A 20,880-nucleotide genomic window follows, 5' to 3' on the forward strand; every position below is an offset into this window, starting at 1 on the left:
TAGCTAACCTGCCGACGCTGTTGAAAACGAGCGCTCCTTCCCTTAGCAAGCGTAGAGTTTCTAAACTCGCGTCCCTTCCCTTAGCAAGCGTAGAGTTTCGATCGCGGCGCTCCTTCCCTTAGCAAGCGTAGAGTTTCTAAACTCGCGTCCCTTCCCTTAGCAAGCGTAGAGTTTCGATCGCGGACTTCCCAGGTCGCTGAATTACGACCGAGATCGCGCAAAACCTCCAGAACCGGGACCTACGACCTCCAAGTCGTGGCCTAAGTCGCGACCAGGCCGTAGGTCGTTTGTATCAGCGGCTCTTGCTGGTTTATTCAACTGCATTGTTCTGTGTTCTTATTGTAATAGGATGGCATTCCCGTTCATTAATCTACAGGAACCACTGAGCAGGTCTCAGGAGCCGCGGCCGAGATTCATTAATCTACTGGAACAACTGCATGGATCTCAGACGCCCACAGACCAGCATGTTTACACCATGTACCACGGCACCACGGTCGCCAGCGCACGCCGCATCATCGTCAATGGCTTTCATCAGGCGACCAAGGGCATGCTGGGACCTGGAGTCTACGTCAGCCGTGATCAAGACAAGGCTAAACGATACCCACTAAATACTGCCAACAGTGATCGTGTGATTCTTGAGCTGCGCGTGCACGTTGGCCGCGTCAAACGCATCGACCAAGACAACCACCCCTTGCAGTACTCCTGGAACTCGCATGGGTACAACACGGCCTGGGTGCCCCCCGACTGTGGCATGACGTGTGTACCAAGAGGCTTTGAGGAGGACTGTGTGTTTAACCCCAGGAGAGTGGAGGTCACAGGAATTGCTCAGGCACCCGACACCACCATTGAGACAGAGCTGGAAACTCTGATAGCAGATAATCCCAGAAGACCATGGAGAGCACAGAGGAGGTGATGGTGGATTTCACTCTCTCTACACAACATCTGCACCCTCTGACCTCACTGATCAAACATGTTCTGTATCTCCTCAGATCCTGAGCATAGTTCTTCTGTATTATGTCAGTAAGACTATCAATACATTGTCTTTCTCCAGACAGGATGAATCACATATTTTCTTCCATGAAATATATCCAGAACAGATACACAAATAGAACAGAGCAAATACTACACAGGAATAAGGAAGATGGTGAGCTTACATGTAATTTTAAAATGTGTCTTTTATCACACTGCAGTGGAAAAAGGGTCAGACTCACAACAGTATCTGAGTCTTCTTTATTTTCCTGTCTCACCCTTTATTGCTTTTTCTCCCTCCCAGAATAAAGAGTTATTTGCTGAACTCAGTGAATTAAATAACTGATCTATATTAGTGTTTCTAATATAGATAATCAGGGTTAGAATTTGTTTATTTTATGTTTGTATTCTATATGATAATAGCTGTTCTACTAGTGTGCATCTCTTTAGAGATGAATCTTAAGTGCTTTTATTGAGTTTCAGCTGTGGACATGTTATTTTACGGCAATGTGAGATTGTATACACATATACAAAATATATATGTATTATGTACTGCAGGGTTCCCCAATTAGTTTTCCCCAAGGGCCGAATTATGTCTAGGGTACCAAGCCGAGGGCCACAACATTGCATTATGTCTAGGGTACCAAGCCGAGGGCCACAACATTGCATTATGTCTAGGGTACCAAGCCGAGGGCCACAACATTGCAGGGGGCGACGGTGGCGTTCCTGCTACTCCAGCGACAGTTCAGATATCGTTCGTTTTGCATTTATCATTTTAAAAATTATTTAAACTAGTGAAAACAGACGATCTACAAGCACACAACACCTCGCATAGATCTGCTGTTTTCACTACATTTGTGCGACAGCCTTGTATGATGAAGCAGGGCTTTACTTTGCGAAAGAACATACACATTTGGAGATACAAGGTTTCCACCCGACAACGACGATGTACTAATGTTGTTGCTGCTCTTATACCACCATTATTACTGGGGTTGGTGGGGGCCAGACGTTGCCTGACTGCGAGCGCCAGACATCTCACACTACGTTTCACTTCGGGATGAGAGTCTGAAATTGAGGGCAGACATTCTATTTCGGCGGGGGGGGGCTAAAGCCTATTGACGTCACACACACACATACACACACACACACACACACACACACGACGGCGACGTGGCGTGACATTGCAAAAATACGTTATTTCTCATAACATATTATATGCCTGCATGTTTACGTTAGTGCAAAATGGTATTAAAACGTGAAGAAACGGCACTATTTCATAGTTTATTAAAATAATACGAGTCGAGTCTGACTCCGCCATGACATTTTTCACGGACCAATCAGAGTCCACTAGACTCTCACGTGGGCAGAGGACACCAATCAGAGTCCACGAGCGAGTCTCACGTGAGCTCAAGAGCTCTGTTTGGAGGGGGCTGGGACCGGAGCAGCCACACCATGTGCCCCAAGCATACAACCCTGATTGGCCCATTCAATGCGCCCGCTCTTTGGGCGCTTTCGAAATAGATTAAAATGTGTGCAGCTTCAGTCCACACTACACACCACCCACCAGCAGGGGGTGGTGATGTGCGGACTGAAGTGTCAGGCTAGGCCAGACGGTAGCACCCCGCAGGCCGCAAATGGCCCATGGGCCGCCTATTGGGGAACCCTGATGTACTGTATTGTAAATAAACAATCAACTGCTGTCATCTTTCTTTCATCGTTATCAGTCCTATAGTTAATGTGGTCCCATGAACTCCACTGTTCTATAGTTAATGTGGTCCTATAGTATATTAATGTGGTCCTATAGTTAATGTGGTCCCATGAACTCCACTGTTCAATAAACCAACTCTAACTTGGTTCCCTTCATTCCTGTAAACATCTGACATGATTGATTCTCACATTAATGAATGGAAGAAGCACTGTAGGAATGATTAAGACAAATACAGTCAAATTCAAGTCCATTTGATAAATGCTTTTATATGCTATGCTTTTCAAAAACAAATAAAACAGGATACTTTTTAGCATTGCCAGACGCTCTACGTTTGACTGTGTGTTTGTCTGTCCTTGTGTGCTCAACAGCTGCAGCTGATTGCAACACATGTAACCAAATACAGTACATTGATTAAAGGGTTCCCACAGATTTTTACCAATGAATTTCCAAAACCTTTGCAGAATATTTAACCCAATGTCCAGGACTATATAACAATAATTCTGCGCAATAAGGAGTTGCTCCTATCACTATGTGCAATTCCCAAAGACAGGCAGTGTAGCAAAAATAAAGTGTGCACGCTGCGAACGTGCATGTGGATTGTGCACGATGGACGTGCACGTGCCCATGTCAAGAGGTAAGAAAATCATGGCAAGGAACCCTCAAAGTCGATTTACGTATGGTGGCACTTGGCAGTAAATGAGTTTACAAAATCAATAACCAAAAACAATGCATAGACATTTTTTTCCAGGACCTTCCAGGGCCCTTGATCAATATCAAAACCTTTCCAGTACTGGAAAAATCTTTTTCTAATTTCAAAATATTTCCAGGAATTTCATGACCATGGGAACCCTGGATATTTCACTTAAAAAAATCAAATTGGCTAATTTTATCTATACTCAGGCTTGACAGTTTTTAAGTTGCTTGATTCAGTATAAAGATCCTTCCTTCGTTCTGTTGTCCTTCCAATACTTACTGATGATGTGACTATTAATAGGTCAGGCACCGCTGCACATTTCACCAGGATTCCCACACCATCATGTGCAGCAGAGAGTGAAAGTGAAACTATAGACTTAAACTATATAACCAACTCATATGACTAGCTCAGATACGAGGTGCACCATTCATCTGGATTACCTCAATTAGGTATAATTTAGTACCCCTTTTGAGAGTTAAACGCCTGAGACTTCACTTCAAATACAACTGCAGGTATGTGTGAGTCACTTTTCCTCAGTAAGTAAGACACAAAATTCTCTCTCACATTTTTTTTTCCTCCTCAATAAGTAAATCAAATATTAATACGGTCTAGACAAGCTTTAAAATGTCAACACAGTATATCAAAATGCAAGCATGCCAAGTGCTGGTCTCTTGTAACAAAAACAACTCAAGTCTTTTTTACCTCTTATTATGTTAGAACAATACAAGGGATTAATTTTTAATGCTGCTAAAAAATAACAAAAACATAATAATAACGTTAAGTTAGATAATTATTTAAAATACATAACACACAGCCTATCAATATTTTGAGACTTAAATGTGTTGAACTTGAAATACTTTAAAAAGTTCAATCTCTATATTCTGTACATTGCAGTAACAGGGTCTGGGTGTCCCTGTATATCCAGCTCTTTAGTAATCTTTAGTAATCCAATCAAGGAACGTGTACCCATTCATCATCTTATATTTTAGTGTACTTTTGGTTCATCACTTCCAATTTCATTTGTTATTGTATCCTGTATGATAACTTAATTAATGACATACACGATTTACCATTTTTCCCCTTTGATCAGCCGTTCATGGCTTTTGACTTCTTGCTAAAACAGAGAGAAAGACTTTCTAATCTGCCACTGCTAATCTGCCAGTTTATTCAACAGCATTGTTCTGTGTTCTTATTGTAATAGGATGGCATTCCAGAGATCCATTCTACAGGAACCACTGAGCAGGTCTCAGGAGCCACGGCCGAGATTCATTAATCTACTGGAACAACTGCTGGGATCTCAGACGCCCACAGACCAGCATGTTTACACCATGTACCACGGCACCACGGTCGCCAGCGCACGCCGCATCATCGTCAATGGCTTTCGCCAGTCGTCCGATGGCATGCTGGGACGTGGAGTCTATGTCAGCCGTGATCAAAACAAGGCTAAACGATACCCACTAAATACTGCCAACAGAGATCGTGTGATTCTTGAGCTGCGCGTGCACGTTGGCCGCGTCAAACGCATCGACCAAGACAACCACCCCTTGCAGTACTCCTGGAACTCGCATGGGTACAACACGGCCTGGGTGCCCCCCGACTGTGGCATGACGTGTGTACCAAGAGGCTTTGAGGAGGACTGTGTGTTTAACCCCAGGAGAGTGGAGGTCACAGGAATTGCTCAGGCACCCGACACCACCATTGAGACAGAGCTGGAAACTCTGATAGCAGATAATCCCAGAAGACCATGGAGAGCACAGAGGAGGTGATGGTGGATTTCACTCTCTCTACACAACATCTGCACCCTCTGACCTCACTGATCAAACATGTTCTGTATCTCCTCAGATCCTGAGCATAGTTCTTCTGTATTATGTCAGTAAGACTATCAATACATTGTCTTTCTCCAGACAGGATGAATCACATATTTTCTTCCATGAAATATATCCAGAACAGATACACAAATAGAACAGAGCAAATACTACACAGGAATAAGGAAGATGGTGAGCTTACATGTAATTTTAAAATGTGTCTTTTATCACACTGCAGTGGAAAAAGGGTCAGACTCACAACAGTATCTGAGTCTTCTTTATTTTCCTGTCTCACCCTTTATTGCTTTTTCTCCCTCCCAGAATAAAGAGTTATTTGCTGAACTCAGTGAATTAAATAACTGATCTATATTAGTGTTTCTAATATAGATAATCAGGGTTAGAATTTGTTTATTTTATGTTTGTATTCTATATGATAATAGCTGTTCTACTAGTGTGCATCTCTTTAGAGATGAACCTTAAGTGCTTTTATTGAGTTTCAGCTGTGGACATGTTATTTTACGGCAATGTGAGATTGTATACACATATACAAAATATATATGTATTATGTACTGCAGGGTTCCCCAATTAGTTTTCCCCAAGGGCCGAATTATGTCTAGGGTACCAAGCCGAGGGCCACAACATTGCATTATGTCTAGGGTACCAAGCCGAGGGCCACAACATTGCATTATGTCTAGGGTACCAAGCCGAGGGCCACAACATTGCAGGGGGCGACGGTGGCGTTCCTGCTACTCCAGCGACAGTTCAGATATCGTTCGTTTTGCATTTATCATTTTAAAAATTATTTAAACTAGTGAAAACAGACGATCTACAAGCACACAACACCTCGCATAGATCTGCTGTTTTCACTACATTTGTGCGACAGCCTTGTATGATGAAGCAGGGCTTTACTTTGCGAAAGAACATACACATTTGGAGATACAAGGTTTCCACCCGACAACGACGATGTACTAATGTTGTTGCTGCTCTTATACCACCATTATTACTGGGGTTGGTGGGGGCCAGACGGTAGCACCCCGCGGGCCGCAAATGGCCCATGGGCCGCCTATTGGGGAACCCTGATGTACTGTATTGTAAATAAACAATCAACTGCTGTCATATTTCTTTCATCGTTATCAGTCCTATAGTTAATGTGGTCCCATGAACTCCACTGTTCTATAGTTAATGTGGTCCCATGAACTCCACTGTTCTATAGTTAATGTGGTCCCATGAACTCCACTGTTCTATAGTTAATGTGGTCCCATGAACTCCATTGTTCTATAGTTAATGTGGTCCTATAGTATATTAATGTGGTCCTATAGTTAATGTGGTCCCATTAACTCCACTGTTCAATAAACCAACTCTAACTTGGTTCCCTTCATTCCTGTAAACATCTGACATGATTGATTCTCACATTAATGAATGGAAGAAGCACTGTAGGAATGATTAAGACAAATACAGTCAAATTCAAGTCCATTTGATAAATGCTTTTATATGCTATGCTTTTCAAAAACAAATAAAACAGGATACTTTTTAGCATTGCCAGACGCTCTACGTTTGACTGTGTGTTTGTCTGTCCTTGTGTGCTCAACAGCTGCAGCTGATTGCAACACATGTAACCAAATACAGTACATTGATTAAAGGGTTCCCACAGATTTTTACCAATGAATTTCCAAAACCTTTGCAGAATATTTAACCCAATGTCCAGGACTATATAACAATAATTCTGCGCAATAAGGAGTTGCTCCTATCACTATGTGCAATTCCCAAAGACAGGCAGTGTAGCAAAAATAAAGTGTGCACACTGCGAACGTGCATGTGGATTGTGCACGATGGACGTGCCCATGTCAAGAGGTAAGAAAATCATGGCAAGGAACCCTCAAAGTCGATTTACGTATGGTGGCACTTGGCAGTAAATGAGTTTACAAAATCAATAACCAAAAACAATGCATAGACATTTTTTTCCAGGACCTTCCAGGGCCCTTGATCAATATCAAAACCTTTCCAGTACTGGAAAAATCTTTTTCTAATTTCAAAATATTTCCAGGAATTTCATGACCATGGGAACCCTGGATATTTCACTTAAAAAAATCAAATTGGCTAATGTTATCTATACTCAGGCTTGACAGTTTTTAAGTTGCTTGATTCAGTATAAAGATCCTTCCTTCGTTCTGTTGTCCTTCCAATACTTACTGATGATGTGACTATTAATAGGTCAGGCACCGCTGCACATTTCACCAGGATTCCCACACCATCATGTGCAGCAGAGTGTAAAAGTGAAACTATAGACTTAAACTATATAACCAACTCATTATATGACTAGCACAGATACGAGGTGCACCATTCATCTGGATTACCTCAATTAGGTATGATTTAGTACCCCTTTTGAGAGTTAAACGCCTGAGACTTCACTTCAAATACAACTGCAGGTATGTGTGAGTCACTTTTCCTCAGTAAGTAAGACACAAAATTCTCTCTCACATTTTTTTTCCCTCCTCAATAAGTAAATCAAATATTAATACGGTCTAGACAAGCTTTAAAATGTCAACACAGTATATCAAAATGCAAGCATGCCAAGTGCTGGTCTCTTGTAACAAAAACAACTCAAGTCTTTTTTACCTCTTATTATGTTAGAACAATACAAGGGATTAATTTTTAATGCTGCTAAAAAATAACAAAAACATAATAATAACGTTAAGTTAGATAATTATTTAAAATACATAACACACAGCCTATCAATATTTTGAGACTTAAATGTGTTGAACTTGAAATACTTTAAAAAGTTCAATCTCTATATTCTGTACATTGCAGTAACAGGGTCTGGGTGTCCCTGTATATCCAGCTCTTTAGTAATCTTTTGTAATCCAATCAAGGAACGTGTACCCATTCATCATCTTATATTTTAGTGTACTTTTGGTTCATCACTTCCAATTTCATTTGTTATTGTATCCTGTATGAGAACTTAATTAATGACATACACGATTTACAATTTTTCCCCTTTGATCAGCCGTTCATGGCTTTTGACTTCTTGCTAAAACAGAGAGAAAGACTTTCTAATCTGCCAGTTTATTCAACAGCATTGTTCTGTGTTCTTATTGTAATAGGATGGCATTCCCGTTCATTAATCTACTGGAACCACTGAGCAGGTCTCAGGAGCCACGGCCGAGATTCATTAATCTACTGGAACTGCTGCTGGGATCTCAGACGCCCACAGACCAGCATGTTTACACCATGTACCACGGCACTACGGTCGCCAGCGCACGCCGCATCATCGTCAATGGCTTTCATCAGTCGTCCGATGGCATGCTGGGACGTGGAGTCTATGTCAGCCGTGATCAAAACAAGGCTAAACGATACCCACTAAATACTGCCAACAGAGATCGTGTGATTCTTGAGCTGCGCGTGCACGTTGGCCGCGTCAAACGCATCGACCAAGACAACCACCCCTTGCAGTACTCCTGGAACTCGCATGGGTACAACACGGCCTGGGTGCCCCCCGACTGTGGCATGACGTGTGTACCGAGTGGCTTTGAGGAGGACTGTGTGTTTAACCCCAGGCGAGTGGAGGTCACAGGAATTGCTCAGGCACCCGACACCACCATTGAGACAGAGCTGGAAACTCTGATAGCAGATAATCCCAGAAGACCATGGAGAGCACAGAGGAGGTGATGGTGGATTTCACTCTCTCTACACAACATCTGCACCCTCTGACCTCACTGATCAAACGTGTTCTGTATCTCCTGTCAGATCCTGAGCATACTTCTTCTGTATTATGTCAGTAAGACTATCAATACATTTTCTTTATCCAGACAGGATGAATCACATATTTTCTTCCATGAAATATATCCAGAACAGATACACAAATAGAACAGAACAAATACTACACAGGAATAAGGATGATGCTATTTAAAAAGGTGTATTTTATCACACTACAGTGCTAAAAGGGTCAGACTCACAACAGTATCTGAGTCTTGTTATTTTCCTGTCTCGCCCTTTATTTCTTTTTCTCCCTCCCAGAATAAAGAGCTCTTTGCTGAACTGAAGTGAATTAAATAACTGATCTATATTAGTGTTTCTAATATAGATAATCAGGGTTAGAATTAGTCTATTTTATGGTTTTATGTTTGTATTCTCTATGATAACAGCTGTTCTACTAGTGTGCAGTGATGCCACAATTAATCAATCAAATCAGATCTGTTTAGATGAACCTTAAGTGCTTTTATTGAGTTTCAGCAGTGGACATGTTATTTGTATGGCAATGTGAGATTGTATACTGTACACATATACAAAATATATATGTATTATGTACTGTACTGCAAATAAACAATCAACTGCTGTCATAACAATATTGGATTACATGTTTCATCATTATCAGTCCTATAGTTAATGTGGTTCCATGAACTCCACTGTTCAACTCTTAACTTGGTTCCCTTCATTCCTGTAAACATCTGACATGATTCTCACATTTGATGAAGTCAAGAGAAGAACTGCAAGAATGATTACCACAAATATATTTCACTATGTTTTAAGTTCATGTTGCAGCATGCTGTGTATTGAAACAAATATCAATGCATTAATAACTGATTTCTAAGTACAGTATGTATATGGATGGACACAGTTGATTTGCGCTGGGTGTTTAACTCTTTGCGACCCGAAGAGAGTACATATGTAACCATATGGATGGATCCATTTGATAACATTTGCAGTGCCTATGAGTTAAATGAACACTGAAGAGTGTACTGTATAATATATATATGACCATAATGTACAGTTGATAATACATTTTACGGTGACGGATACAGATGAGGGCTGGGTGTTTCACGTTGTGTTGGTGTTTCACGTTGTGTTGGTGTTTCACGTTGTGTTGGCGACGTACGGTGGCTCAACTTCAGGACGAGGTAAGCAGTGAATGAAAGTCCAACAGTCTTTGGTCTTTCTTCATTTTGGCGTGTTCCAAAAGAGTCTACAGGACAAATGTCAGTTAATGCCTTTACTAGAATAAATACCGTACAAACACCATTGGTTCTTTTTCTAGTAATAATGTTGGGGAAATTATATTAATACATGCATGCAATATAATTGTGTGCTCTCATGTTATGAGATTCTGCTTCTGATTAGCCGAACATGGTCCTTGTGCTTAGATGACAATGGTAGGAAAGGATGCATCCGGTGTCACAAGCCCGGAACTCATGAAGCCAGGAACGTAGCTCTAAATACTTAATCTTTCACTGGAAAGAGGATGTGGAGTTCGAGTCGCGGCGACCGGACATGACAAGAAAACAAGACTGTTGGCAGAACATCCTCCCTGAGTGTTTGTAACCCTTGAGATTACAGATATGCAACTGTCAGAATATTATGATGTTTATGCCAGAAGGTTAGGAGTGACAATATTTGTTGGTTTCTAGGACAATCAGGTGTTATGGGTCCCTTCATTTTTTTCTCCTACATTTGTGTTTTAAATAATTATTTGAATTAAAGACATAATTCAAAGATCTTTTCAGTCATTTTCATCAGAAATCTAAGAAATTCCATAAATTAGGACACAAATGTTTAAGAAGTAGTGAAAATCGTTTTCACTAGTTTGGGTCCCAGGCAAACGTCTACGGTAAAGTCTCTTTTGGGTCACAAGCTAACACGTTTTGGAACCACTGTTCTAGAGAAGGGAATTACAGTCTTACACAGAGGAACCACTGTTCTAGAGAAGGGAATTACAGTCTTACACAGAGGAACCACTGTTCTAGAGAAGGGAATTACAGTCTTACACAGAGGCCTATACTGACACCAGCCCCCCCCCCCCCCTTGACATGCTGTAGGAGGAAGGGGACGTCCTTGGACCCAGACAGCCCACAAGAAACTAACTGGCTTCTTGTCACACATTAGAGGCCCAAGTGCTTGTACACAAGCACTGGAAAAAGTGTTTGTGCATATACAGTAAATGCATTTTTTCCCCTCCAAAATACAATATAACATAAGTTTCTATAATATTTAGAATATATGTATCAGGCAGATTTTTTGAACCACATTTTTGGACACTGCTCCTACACATTTTGCCCTAAAATCACGCTGCGACCTGACGGTCGCTTATCTCCCGATTAGGGAGTCTTACTGGTATTTAGAATATATGTATTATTTAGTGCCAGCAGCAATACAGTACTGTACTCACATCCATGAGCTCCTGGTCGTCCTTGGCATGGAGGTGTCTGAGGAGGTACCAGCGGGCCACCTGGCCCACCGTCCCGGGACAGTCCAGGGAGGACATGTAGACCAGCCGCTCCAGCAGACGCCGGGTTTCCCTGGGGGGGGGGGGGGGAGACAGGAACAGTCAGAGGTGTCAAAGTCGCGGCCCACAGAGCGGTCCAGTGCGGCACAGTATGAAGCTTTAAAAGGAAAAAGTGACTCTCGTTTTCCTTGAGGGAAGGTGTTTTTCAAATAAGAAGAGCTTGTATTAAAGTTGTGTAATCGACTCGGCTGTCAAGATCACTTCTAGAGTTACTCACTTCACAATGTAATCCCTCTCTTTCACAAACACACGCACGCACGCGTAGACCTATTTATGTTGGTTTTCTATTGGTAATTTTATGAAACATTGGAGAGATCCGAGCACTCAAATAATATAATGGAGAAGGCGTAAAATCAGGTATTTTAAACATGTTTACAAGGGGACTGCCCAATAGTTTGAAGGTTCATTAGTCCGAATTTAGTCAGGGTTACTGAGGTTAAGGTTAGGGTTAGGGTTAGAATTAGGCATAGTATTCTTAACATATTCGGACTAATGAACCTTCGGAGCAATGCCATGGCACCGTTTACAAAAGATTTTTGTAAACAATATGTTTCGACCAACCAGTCTTCATCGGGGCAAGTAGGATTGTCATTGATATTTCTGAATATTTCATTATTGTCTCACACACACACACACACACACACACACACACACACACACCCCTAAAGTCATCGAGGAGTTTATCCTCAAACTGGCAGGTTGAATAGTGTTGAAAGATGATGAGAAATCTACAAACAGCTTGGCATGTATTTGAATAAAAAGAATCACGCAAGATGAAAGCGTCCTGTACACCCTGCTCTGTAAAATGAGATGAGATTTAACTTCATAAATGTGTTCTAAATCTCACCTGCACAACCCATTATGCTGTTGATACAAATGTGTTGTTTTTAAATGTGCAAATGTACAAAATAAATTGTAAAGAGTAGTTTAGTGTTAACAATTTCCAACATTTCCAATGTTTTTCCTCTACACCCACCCTACACTAGAGCTATGTGCTCTAGTGGGGTTGGGCTCTCCAGTTACCTAGCGGTCATCTAACCCTACACTAGAGCTATGTGCTCTAGTGGGGTTGGGCTCTCCAGTTACCTAGCGGTCATCTAACCCTACACTAGAGCTATGTGCTCTAGTGGGGTTGGGCTCTCCAGTTACCTAGCGGTCATCTAACCCTACACTAGAGCTATGTGCTCTAGTGGGGTTGGGCTCTCCAGTTACCTAGCGGTCATCTAACCCTACACTAGAGCTATGTGCTCTAGTGGGGTTGGGCTCTCCAGTTACCTAGCGGTCATCTAACCCTACACTAGAGCTATGTGCTCTAGTGGGGTTGGGCTCTCCAGTTACCTAGCGGTCATCTAACCCTACACTAGAGCTATGTGCTCTAGTGGGGTTGGGCTCTCCAGTGCTTACCTAGCGGTCATCTAACCCTACACTAGAGCTATGTGCTCTAGTGGGGTTGGGCTCTCCAGTTACCTAGCGGTCATCTAACCCTACACTAGAGCTATGTGCTCTAGTGGGGTTGGGCTCTCCAGTGCTTACCTAGCGGTCATCTAACCCTACACTAGAGCTATGTGCTCTAGTGGGGTTGGGCTCTCCAGTTACCTAGCGGTCATCTAACCCTACACTAGAGCTATGTGCTCTAGTGGGGTTGGGCTCTCCAGTGCTTACCTAGCGGTCATCTAACCCTACACTAGAGCTATGTGCTCTAGTGGGGTTGGGCTCTCTGTGCTTACCTAGCGGTCATCTAACGCTACACTAGAGCTGTGTGCTCTAGTGGGGTTGGGCTCTCTGTGCTTACCTAGCGGTCATCTAACCCTACACTAGAGCTGTGTGTTCTAGTGGGGTTGGGCTCTCCTTACCTAGCGGTCATCTAACCCTACACTAGAGCTCTGTGCTCTAGTGGGGTTGGGCTCTCCTTACCTAGCGGTCATCTAACCCTACACTAGAGCTGTGTGCTCTAGTGGGGTTGGGCTCTCTGTGCTTACCTAGCGGTCATCTAACCCTACACTAGAGCTGTGTGTTCTAGTGGGGTTGGGCTCTCCTTACCTAGCGGTCATCTAACCCTACACTAGAGCTCTGTGCTCTAGTGGGGTTGGGCTCTCCTTACCTAGCGGTCATCTAACCCTACACTAGAGCTGTGTGTTCTAGTGGGGTTGGGCTCTCCTTACCTAGCGGTCATCTAACCCTACACTAGAGCTCTGTGCTCTAGTGGGGTTGGGCTCTCGGTGCTTACCTAGCGGCCATCTTGGAGGTGAACTGCAGCAGAGCCTGGAACAGCGCCACCACAGGGCAGGAGGATTCCAGCTTCAGCACCTCAGCAGTCGCCTCAACAACCAAGTCCTTCCAGTCGTTACCAGGAAGACCAGCCTGACAACAAGTCATGAACACAGATTGTTGTTTAAACTGTCGACGTTTCACCAAACACCTGCAAATCACTTTTTATCTTTCTTTTTTTAATGTTGTATGTCAGGTAGTGAGGATGTACAGTAATTGTTTTAATGTTGTATGTCAGGTAGTGAGGATGTACAGTAATTGTTTTAATGTTGTATGTCAGGTAGTGAGGATGTAAATTAGCACTATTGTTAACTCCTTTATATTTACACTGCCTCCTAGGCTATAGCATACTATTGTAATTCATTGTTCAATGTTCATTAATAATAATTAATGATGCTATTGCTCTCAAATAAACAAATAAAGCAAATCTCATGGCAATCTGCCCATAACATTTTGAGATGTGTGCAAGTGGACATTCTGGCACTAGGAGCAAGGCCACAGTCACCAACATCTAATTTAAAAAGCTACAGTAAATAACATGAACATTGATGAAATTGAGAGTTGTGGAGGATTGTGTCCTTCCTGTTGTATTCCCTTTAGTAAGACTCATTTAATTCTGTTTGTATTATGATCTATGCTGTTGAAGAAGCCTACTGTACTGCTACAACAATACCAGCAGTGTTGTGTGGGACAATATGATAACAAACACCCTAGAACCTGTCATGGTTTCTGGTTTTGAGGACCCCCAGGATTACGCATCATTTTGTGCTTTTGAAAAATACATATATTCAAAGATTTGCAAACATTTTCACTTTTCAAAAATGGCATCCACAAGCTCGCAGCGCAGCACTCGGTGCCGCACTGTGAGCTTGTATATCTGCTATTATTCAATAGCTAAAGTATAAAATAATTAAGGCCCCTCCACCTTGGGGCCTAGTAACTCAGTCCCCTGTCATAGTAGACTCACCATGCAGGGTTAGGGTCATAGTAGACTCACCATGCAGGGTTAGGGTCATAGTAGACTCACCATGCAGGGTTAGGGTTAGGGTCATAGTAGACTCACCATGCAGGGTTAGGGTCATAGTAGACTCACCATGCAGGGTTAGGGTCATAGTAGACTCACCATGCAGGGTTAGGGTCATAGTAGACTCACCATGCAGGGTTAGGGTTAGGGTCATAGTAGACTCACCATGCAGGGTTAGGGTCATAGTAGACTCACCATGCAGGGTTAGGGTTAGGTAGGGTCATAGTAGACTCACCATGCAGGGTTAGGGTCATAGTAGACTCACCATGCAGGGTTAGGGTCATAGTAGACTCACCATGCAGGGTTAGGGTCATAGTAGACTCACCATGCAGGGTTAGGGTCATAGTAGACTCACCATGCAGGGTTAGGGTTAGGGTCATAGTAGACTCACCATGCAGGGTTAGGGTCACAGTAGACTCACCATGCAGGGTTAGGGTCATAGTAGACTCACCATGCAGGGTTAGGGTCATAGTAGACTCACCATGCAGGGTTAGGGTCATAGTAGACTCACCATGCAGGGTTAGGGTCATAGTAGACTCACCATGCAGGGTTAGGGTTAGGGTCATAGTAGACTCCCATGCAGGGTTAGGGTCATAGTAGACTCACCATGCAGGGTTAGGGTCATAGTAGACTCACCAGCAGGGTTATGGTCATAGTAGACTCACCATGCAGGGTTAGGGTAATAGTAGACTCACCATGCAGGGTTAGGGTCATAGTAGACTCACCATGCAGGGTTAGGGTTAGGGTAATAGTAGACTCACCATGCAGGGTTAGGGTCATAGTAGACTCACCATGCAGGGTTAGGGTCATAGTAGACTCACCAGCAGGGTTAGGGTCATAGTAGACTCACCATGCAGGGTTAGGGTAATAGTAGACTCACCATGCAGGGTTAGGGTCATAGTAGACTCACCATGCAGGGTTAGGGTCATAGTAGACTCACCATGCAGGGTTAGGGCTAGGGTCATAGTAGACTCACCATGCAGGGTTAGGGTCATAGTAGACTCACCATGCAGGGCCGGAGGGCCAGCAGAGCCAGTCTGAGCAGGCTGGCTACCTGGCTGCTGTGCAGGCCCAGCTGTGAGGCAAGCTGCAGGCTCTGTCTGTAGGCCATCACAGCCTGGAACAGAAGGCCCTGGTGACCATACACCTCCGCCAGCCACTGGAACAGAGCAGAGGATGGTTAACATACACCTCCGCCAGCCACTGGAACAGAGCAGAGGATGGTTAACATACACCTCCGCCAGCCACTGGAACAGAGCAGAGGATGGTTAACATACACCTCCGCCAGCCACTGGAACAGAGCAGAGGATGGTTAACATACACCTCCGCCAGCCACTGGAACAGAGCAGAGGATGGTTAACATACACCTCCGCCAGCCACTGGGAACAGAGCAGAGGATGGTTAACATACACCTCCGCCAGCCACTGGGAACAGAGCAGAGGATGGTTAACATACACCTCCGCCAGCCACTGGGAACAGAGCAGAGGATGGCCAGGTTACAGGAAGACCACAAGAGTTATGAGAGGAGAGGATATACATATAAAGGCACATTACAGTTTACAGTTTAGGCATTTAGCAGACACTTTTAATCCAAAGCGACTTACAATAAGCACATTCCCACTGGGCGCGATACAGATAAAGATAAAGATAATGATAATTATCGTTAACGCTCATTATGTTGGCGTTCACGGCGTTGCCATCCACTTCAATTGAAAATGTTATTTTTTATCGTTATCGCACCCATTGGGAAAGGGCCGTAAGCGTCATACTCTGTGGAAAGATGGCAGGTATTATTTGGATCTATCGATTTTCTTATTATCTTATTATTCAATCCATGACTTTTCAAGAAGCATGGTTTTAAATAAAATATCCGGATTCATCTTACACCTGAAATCAGTAGCCTAGAAATGCTATACCAACATGTTGTGTATGATATGACTTGAGAATACTATGACAGAATTCACGCCTAATGTGTGTTCTAGTTGACAATAAAACTCAAAGTCCTCCTACTGTAGCACTAGGTGAAGGAGCATTAACTACTTACATGCCAGGCTCCTAGCTGGGTGGGGTTAGCCATGACGGTGCTGCTGAGCTGTTCCAGTACGGCCTCTGGTAGTGCTGTTCCACCTTCAACCAAGAGGAGGCGCTGACACTGCACCTGTCTGAGCAGCAACATGCCTGCCGGATGTTCTGGAGACACGCTCAGCACCTGGGAGGAGGAGGAGAGGCAGAGCATGGGAATGACAGCTCATCCGCACTGATATAGATGCGAGAGACTTGGAAAGTCTTTTGTACCGGCAGCCCTTAAACTGTACAATGAGACACACAAAGGTCTAAGGACCTTCCAGGGAGGGTGCTCATGTGCGTCTGTCTGTGACACCCTTTCTAGTTTCTTTTACACACACACACACACACACACACACACACACACACACACACACACACACACACACACACACACACACACACACACACACACACACACACACACATGTTTACATTAGGATATGAGCAGATGAATCCAACCACTGCTAGTTGGAGTAGGCCAACAAGCTGTGTGTGTGTGTGTGTGCGTGCGTGCGTGCGTGCGTGCGTGCCTGCCTGCCTGCCTGCGTGTGCGTGTGTCCCACCTGTGAGCAGAGGGCCTCAGCCTGGTCCAGCTCTCCTCCCAGGGTCAGCCCGGTCACTGCTTGCTGCAGTACCCAGCCTTCCAGGGCCTGTGCTAGGGGGCGCTCCAACTCCTCCACACCACGCACTGCAACACAGACATGTTTCTCATTGCACACATCATCCTGTACACCATGGTTCTTCAACAGGGGGTCCGGGACCCCTAAGGGGTCCTCAGAGTTACTACAGGGGGTCCTCCAAACCTCTGAGTGACAGAAAGTTTTTCTTTTCTCCTTTTTTATATTAACCACTTGAACCCTTGTGTCAATATTCTGAGAACTTTAGCAAAAAATAGCAGATCTACAAGTGAGCTTGTAGATCGGCTATTTTCGGCAAAGAGGTTTGGTGTAGAGGGGAAAAAGAGCAGACTAAGTACAGAGTGAAAGGTCAAGTTTATTAAGTATTGACGGTTCAAGTGGTTAAATATCTGAAAACACAAATTGACATGAATCCAAAATACACTGATGATTTTGCTGTCAAACAATGAAACTATATGGAATCTATGAACAGGTTGTGGGGGTCCCTGCTTCATCTCTCTCTCAACTAAGGGGTCCTTGGCCTGAAAACGTTGAAGACCCCTGCTGTACACAATCAATCATTTAGCTGGAAACTACAGTTAAAAGTAGGGTAAGTGATATATATATATTTTGTTCTCTTTCTTTTTTTCATGTAGGTGACGAAGTTTCAGCCAATCAGGCGAGAGTTTAATCTTTGTCCAGTCTGAGTTCTCCATCCTGATTGGATCAAATTGGTATCCTGACCTGAACCTGTATTTTCTGCTTAAATAAAGAGCTGGAGAGACATGGAGCCTCCCGCTACTGAACAAACACTCTATAGCAATGATTACAATGATTACTATCAGAATATAAGGCTAATTAAATCTTATTTTAACCAAAGACAATCACTTTAACACCAGAGGGTTTGAGGCCTACAGTACGTACATCACTACATTATATTGTGTATTTAGTGATGTCATTTTACTTACAGTATATCATATCATAACACACACCTTAGACACATTTATATTTTATGGTTATCTGTACAAGCAGACAGTGAATGAGTTCCTGAACTTCCTGACAACACCACACCACCCACCTTTCTCAGAGACCACCGCCATCAGGGTCGGCTCCAGTCCTTTTCTGCGAGGGGCGGAGCCAGAGAGGAAACCGCAAGTGTTCTCGGTGTGACAGGCAGCCATTAGCCCCGCCCACGCCGCAGGGTCATCTGATAGGAGACAGAGGAGTGACCGAGTCAAACAACAGCTTTATAAAAGCTTTGACACGCTGAGTTTAGGTGTATTTCCAAGTAACCGGTCTTATACCCCTCTATAGTCAAACAAACCTGAGTTGGCACTGTACTTGATGCGCTCTTGTTTTCCCCTCTACATAAATGCTCTTCCCGAAAATAGCAGATCTACAAGCTCCCAGCTACAATGTGAATGTTTCCCCCCATCCCCTACGGCTTAGGTGGATCATCATGACAAACAGTTTTTAAATATATATATCAGTGATACCATCCTCTAAAGCAGCTCCAGATAAATTGTCATTTCATGTTAGAACATGAGGACCTTGCAGGATTATGCAAAGGCTCAAATGTAATGTAGACAGCATGTTATGCAGTCTGATGGCAGGTTCATTTGTTGAAATGGCATCCTATAGTGTGTATAGTTTCAATGTAACAGATTATTATTGCTTTTTTTAGATGCCTTGGTGTAAGCTGTGTGTGTGTGTGTGTGTGTGTGTGTGTGTGTGTGTGTGTGTGTGTGTGTGTGTGTGTGTGTGTGTGTGTGTACAGTGTGTGTGTGTGTGTGTGTGTGTGTGTGTGTGTGTGTGTGTGTGTGTGCGCAGTGTGAGTGTGAGTGTGAGTGTGTGTGTGTGTGTGTGTGTGTGTGTGTGTGTGTGTGTGTGTGTGTGTGTGTACAGTGTGTGTGTGTGTGTGTGTGTGTGTGTGTGTGTGTGTGTGCGCAGTGTGAGTGTGAGTGTGAGTGTGTGTGTGTGTGTGTGTGTGTGTGTGTGTGTGTGTGTGTGTGTGTGTACCAGGACACAGCAGTACGGCCCTCTGCAGGGTCTTCAGTGCATTCCTACGCCTGTCTTCTCCAGAGTGTCTCCCATTGGCCAGCTGGTTTACTCCACTGTACAACAACGCCCTCTGCAGGTACACAGATGTCATGTCAGTTGCCTAACATTGTAGTGGAGAAATGCAACGTGAATAATTAGATTTCATGCATACACACAGACATACATAAGCAGATGTGACTTATTAATATCAAGCAAAATAACTCATGTTGATCTTTGTCAGAAGGTACAATATTATCTATGTCTTAGGAGGCAGAGAGTGAAATAAAACCTCATAATCCAGAGCTCATAATTGGAGAAGAATAAAACCAGGTTATTATTATTACCTTTCCTAGGGTCATACTGGACAGACAGACAGACAGACAGACAGACAGACAGACAGACAGACAGACAGACAGACAGACAGACAGACAGACAGACAGACAGACAGACAGACAGACAGACAGACAGATGTTTACCTTTCCTAGGGTCATACTAGACAGACAGACAGATGTTTACCTTTCCTAGGGTCATACTAGACAGACAGACAGATGTTTACCTTTCCTAGGGTCATACTAGACAGACAGACAGATGTTTACCTTTCCTAGGGTCATACTAGACAGACAGGCCACGTGGCCGGCCATGGCTCCACCCTGGAACACAAAGGAGGTACAGTAGAATGCATTTCACATCAGACATGATGTACAGACTACAGTAAGACATGATGTACAGTAAGACATGATGTACAGTAAGACATGATGTACAGTAAGTGAAATTTGCTTTGCGTTACTTTGTTATCATATGAGTCTTCTTCAGCGTTGGGTCGAAACGCGTCCGTTGACTACACTCTGTCCATTGAGGTAAATAAAATCATGTAAAAAGGAGATTCCTTGAGTGCTGGCGACTACTTCTTTCTCATATGCTATTTTGAGCCGTGCACTTAAAAGCCTTCATCTAACTTGGAGTGTTGCGGGCTGTCTTCTTCATTGCAGATACCTTTCTTTACTTTGTTATCACTCTAACCTAACGCGGAACAGTTTGTGTAGGCAGATGGGCGGGCGCGGCGAATCTCTCCGCGAGTCTCTGGCCAATAGCATGTGTTCTCCTCCCCCCTCCCCCCCCCCTCCCCCTGTTCAGCGCAGAGAACGCTGCTGCGTCATGACGTCAACACATTCGGTGCGACGCTCTCTGCACTCTGATTGGTTAGGGACATTCTACACTTCCTCCAACTGTGATCATAACGCGATCGCCCAGGCTTCTTTTTCTTCCGATCGCCAAAAATATTTCCGAGGCTACTTTCTTATTGACTTGACAATGGGATTTGAGCACATGTTTCGTTCAAGTAGGATTTTCTATTTGTGCCAATATAATAAATAGACACAATGTAGGCGGCGTGCAAATTTCTGTCATTGGT

General features: G+C 43.6%; 2 protein-coding genes across 2 annotated transcripts in view; one reads left to right on the plus strand and one right to left on the minus strand.

Annotated features, from left to right (window-relative positions):
* Nucleotides 1-349: 349 nt before the first annotated feature.
* On the plus strand, nt 350-913 carry LOC308295792 (uncharacterized protein; the record flags this gene model as incomplete). The annotated part of the gene is made up of 1 exon (XM_080738838.1): nt 350-913. The coding sequence occupies one exon, from the start codon at nt 350-352 to the stop codon at nt 911-913; it is 564 nt and encodes a 187-aa protein (XP_080594964.1).
* Nucleotides 914-9,492: 8,579 nt separating this feature from the next.
* Nucleotides 9,493-20,880, minus strand: part of skic3 (SKI3 subunit of superkiller complex) — a 58,446-nt gene continuing 47,058 nt past the window's right edge. The window contains exons 33-41 of the mRNA XM_080739509.1: nt 20,066-20,119; nt 19,449-19,560; nt 18,508-18,636; nt 17,376-17,500; nt 16,790-16,954; nt 15,752-15,904; nt 13,681-13,814; nt 11,337-11,466; nt 9,493-10,136 (exon numbers count right to left, since the gene is read on the minus strand). Of these exons, the coding sequence (XP_080595635.1) occupies nt 10,062-10,136; nt 11,337-11,466; nt 13,681-13,814; nt 15,752-15,904; nt 16,790-16,954; nt 17,376-17,500; nt 18,508-18,636; nt 19,449-19,560; nt 20,066-20,119 (1,077 nt within the window). The 3' untranslated portion in view covers nt 9,493-10,061. The remainder of the gene's footprint in view (nt 10,137-11,336; nt 11,467-13,680; nt 13,815-15,751; nt 15,905-16,789; nt 16,955-17,375; nt 17,501-18,507; nt 18,637-19,448; nt 19,561-20,065; nt 20,120-20,880) is intronic.

Source organism: Nannobrachium achirus (assembly GCF_963921795.1).
Source record: "Nannobrachium achirus genome assembly, chromosome: 12".
NCBI classification, from domain to species: Eukaryota; Metazoa; Chordata; class Actinopteri; order Myctophiformes; family Myctophidae; genus Nannobrachium; species Nannobrachium achirus.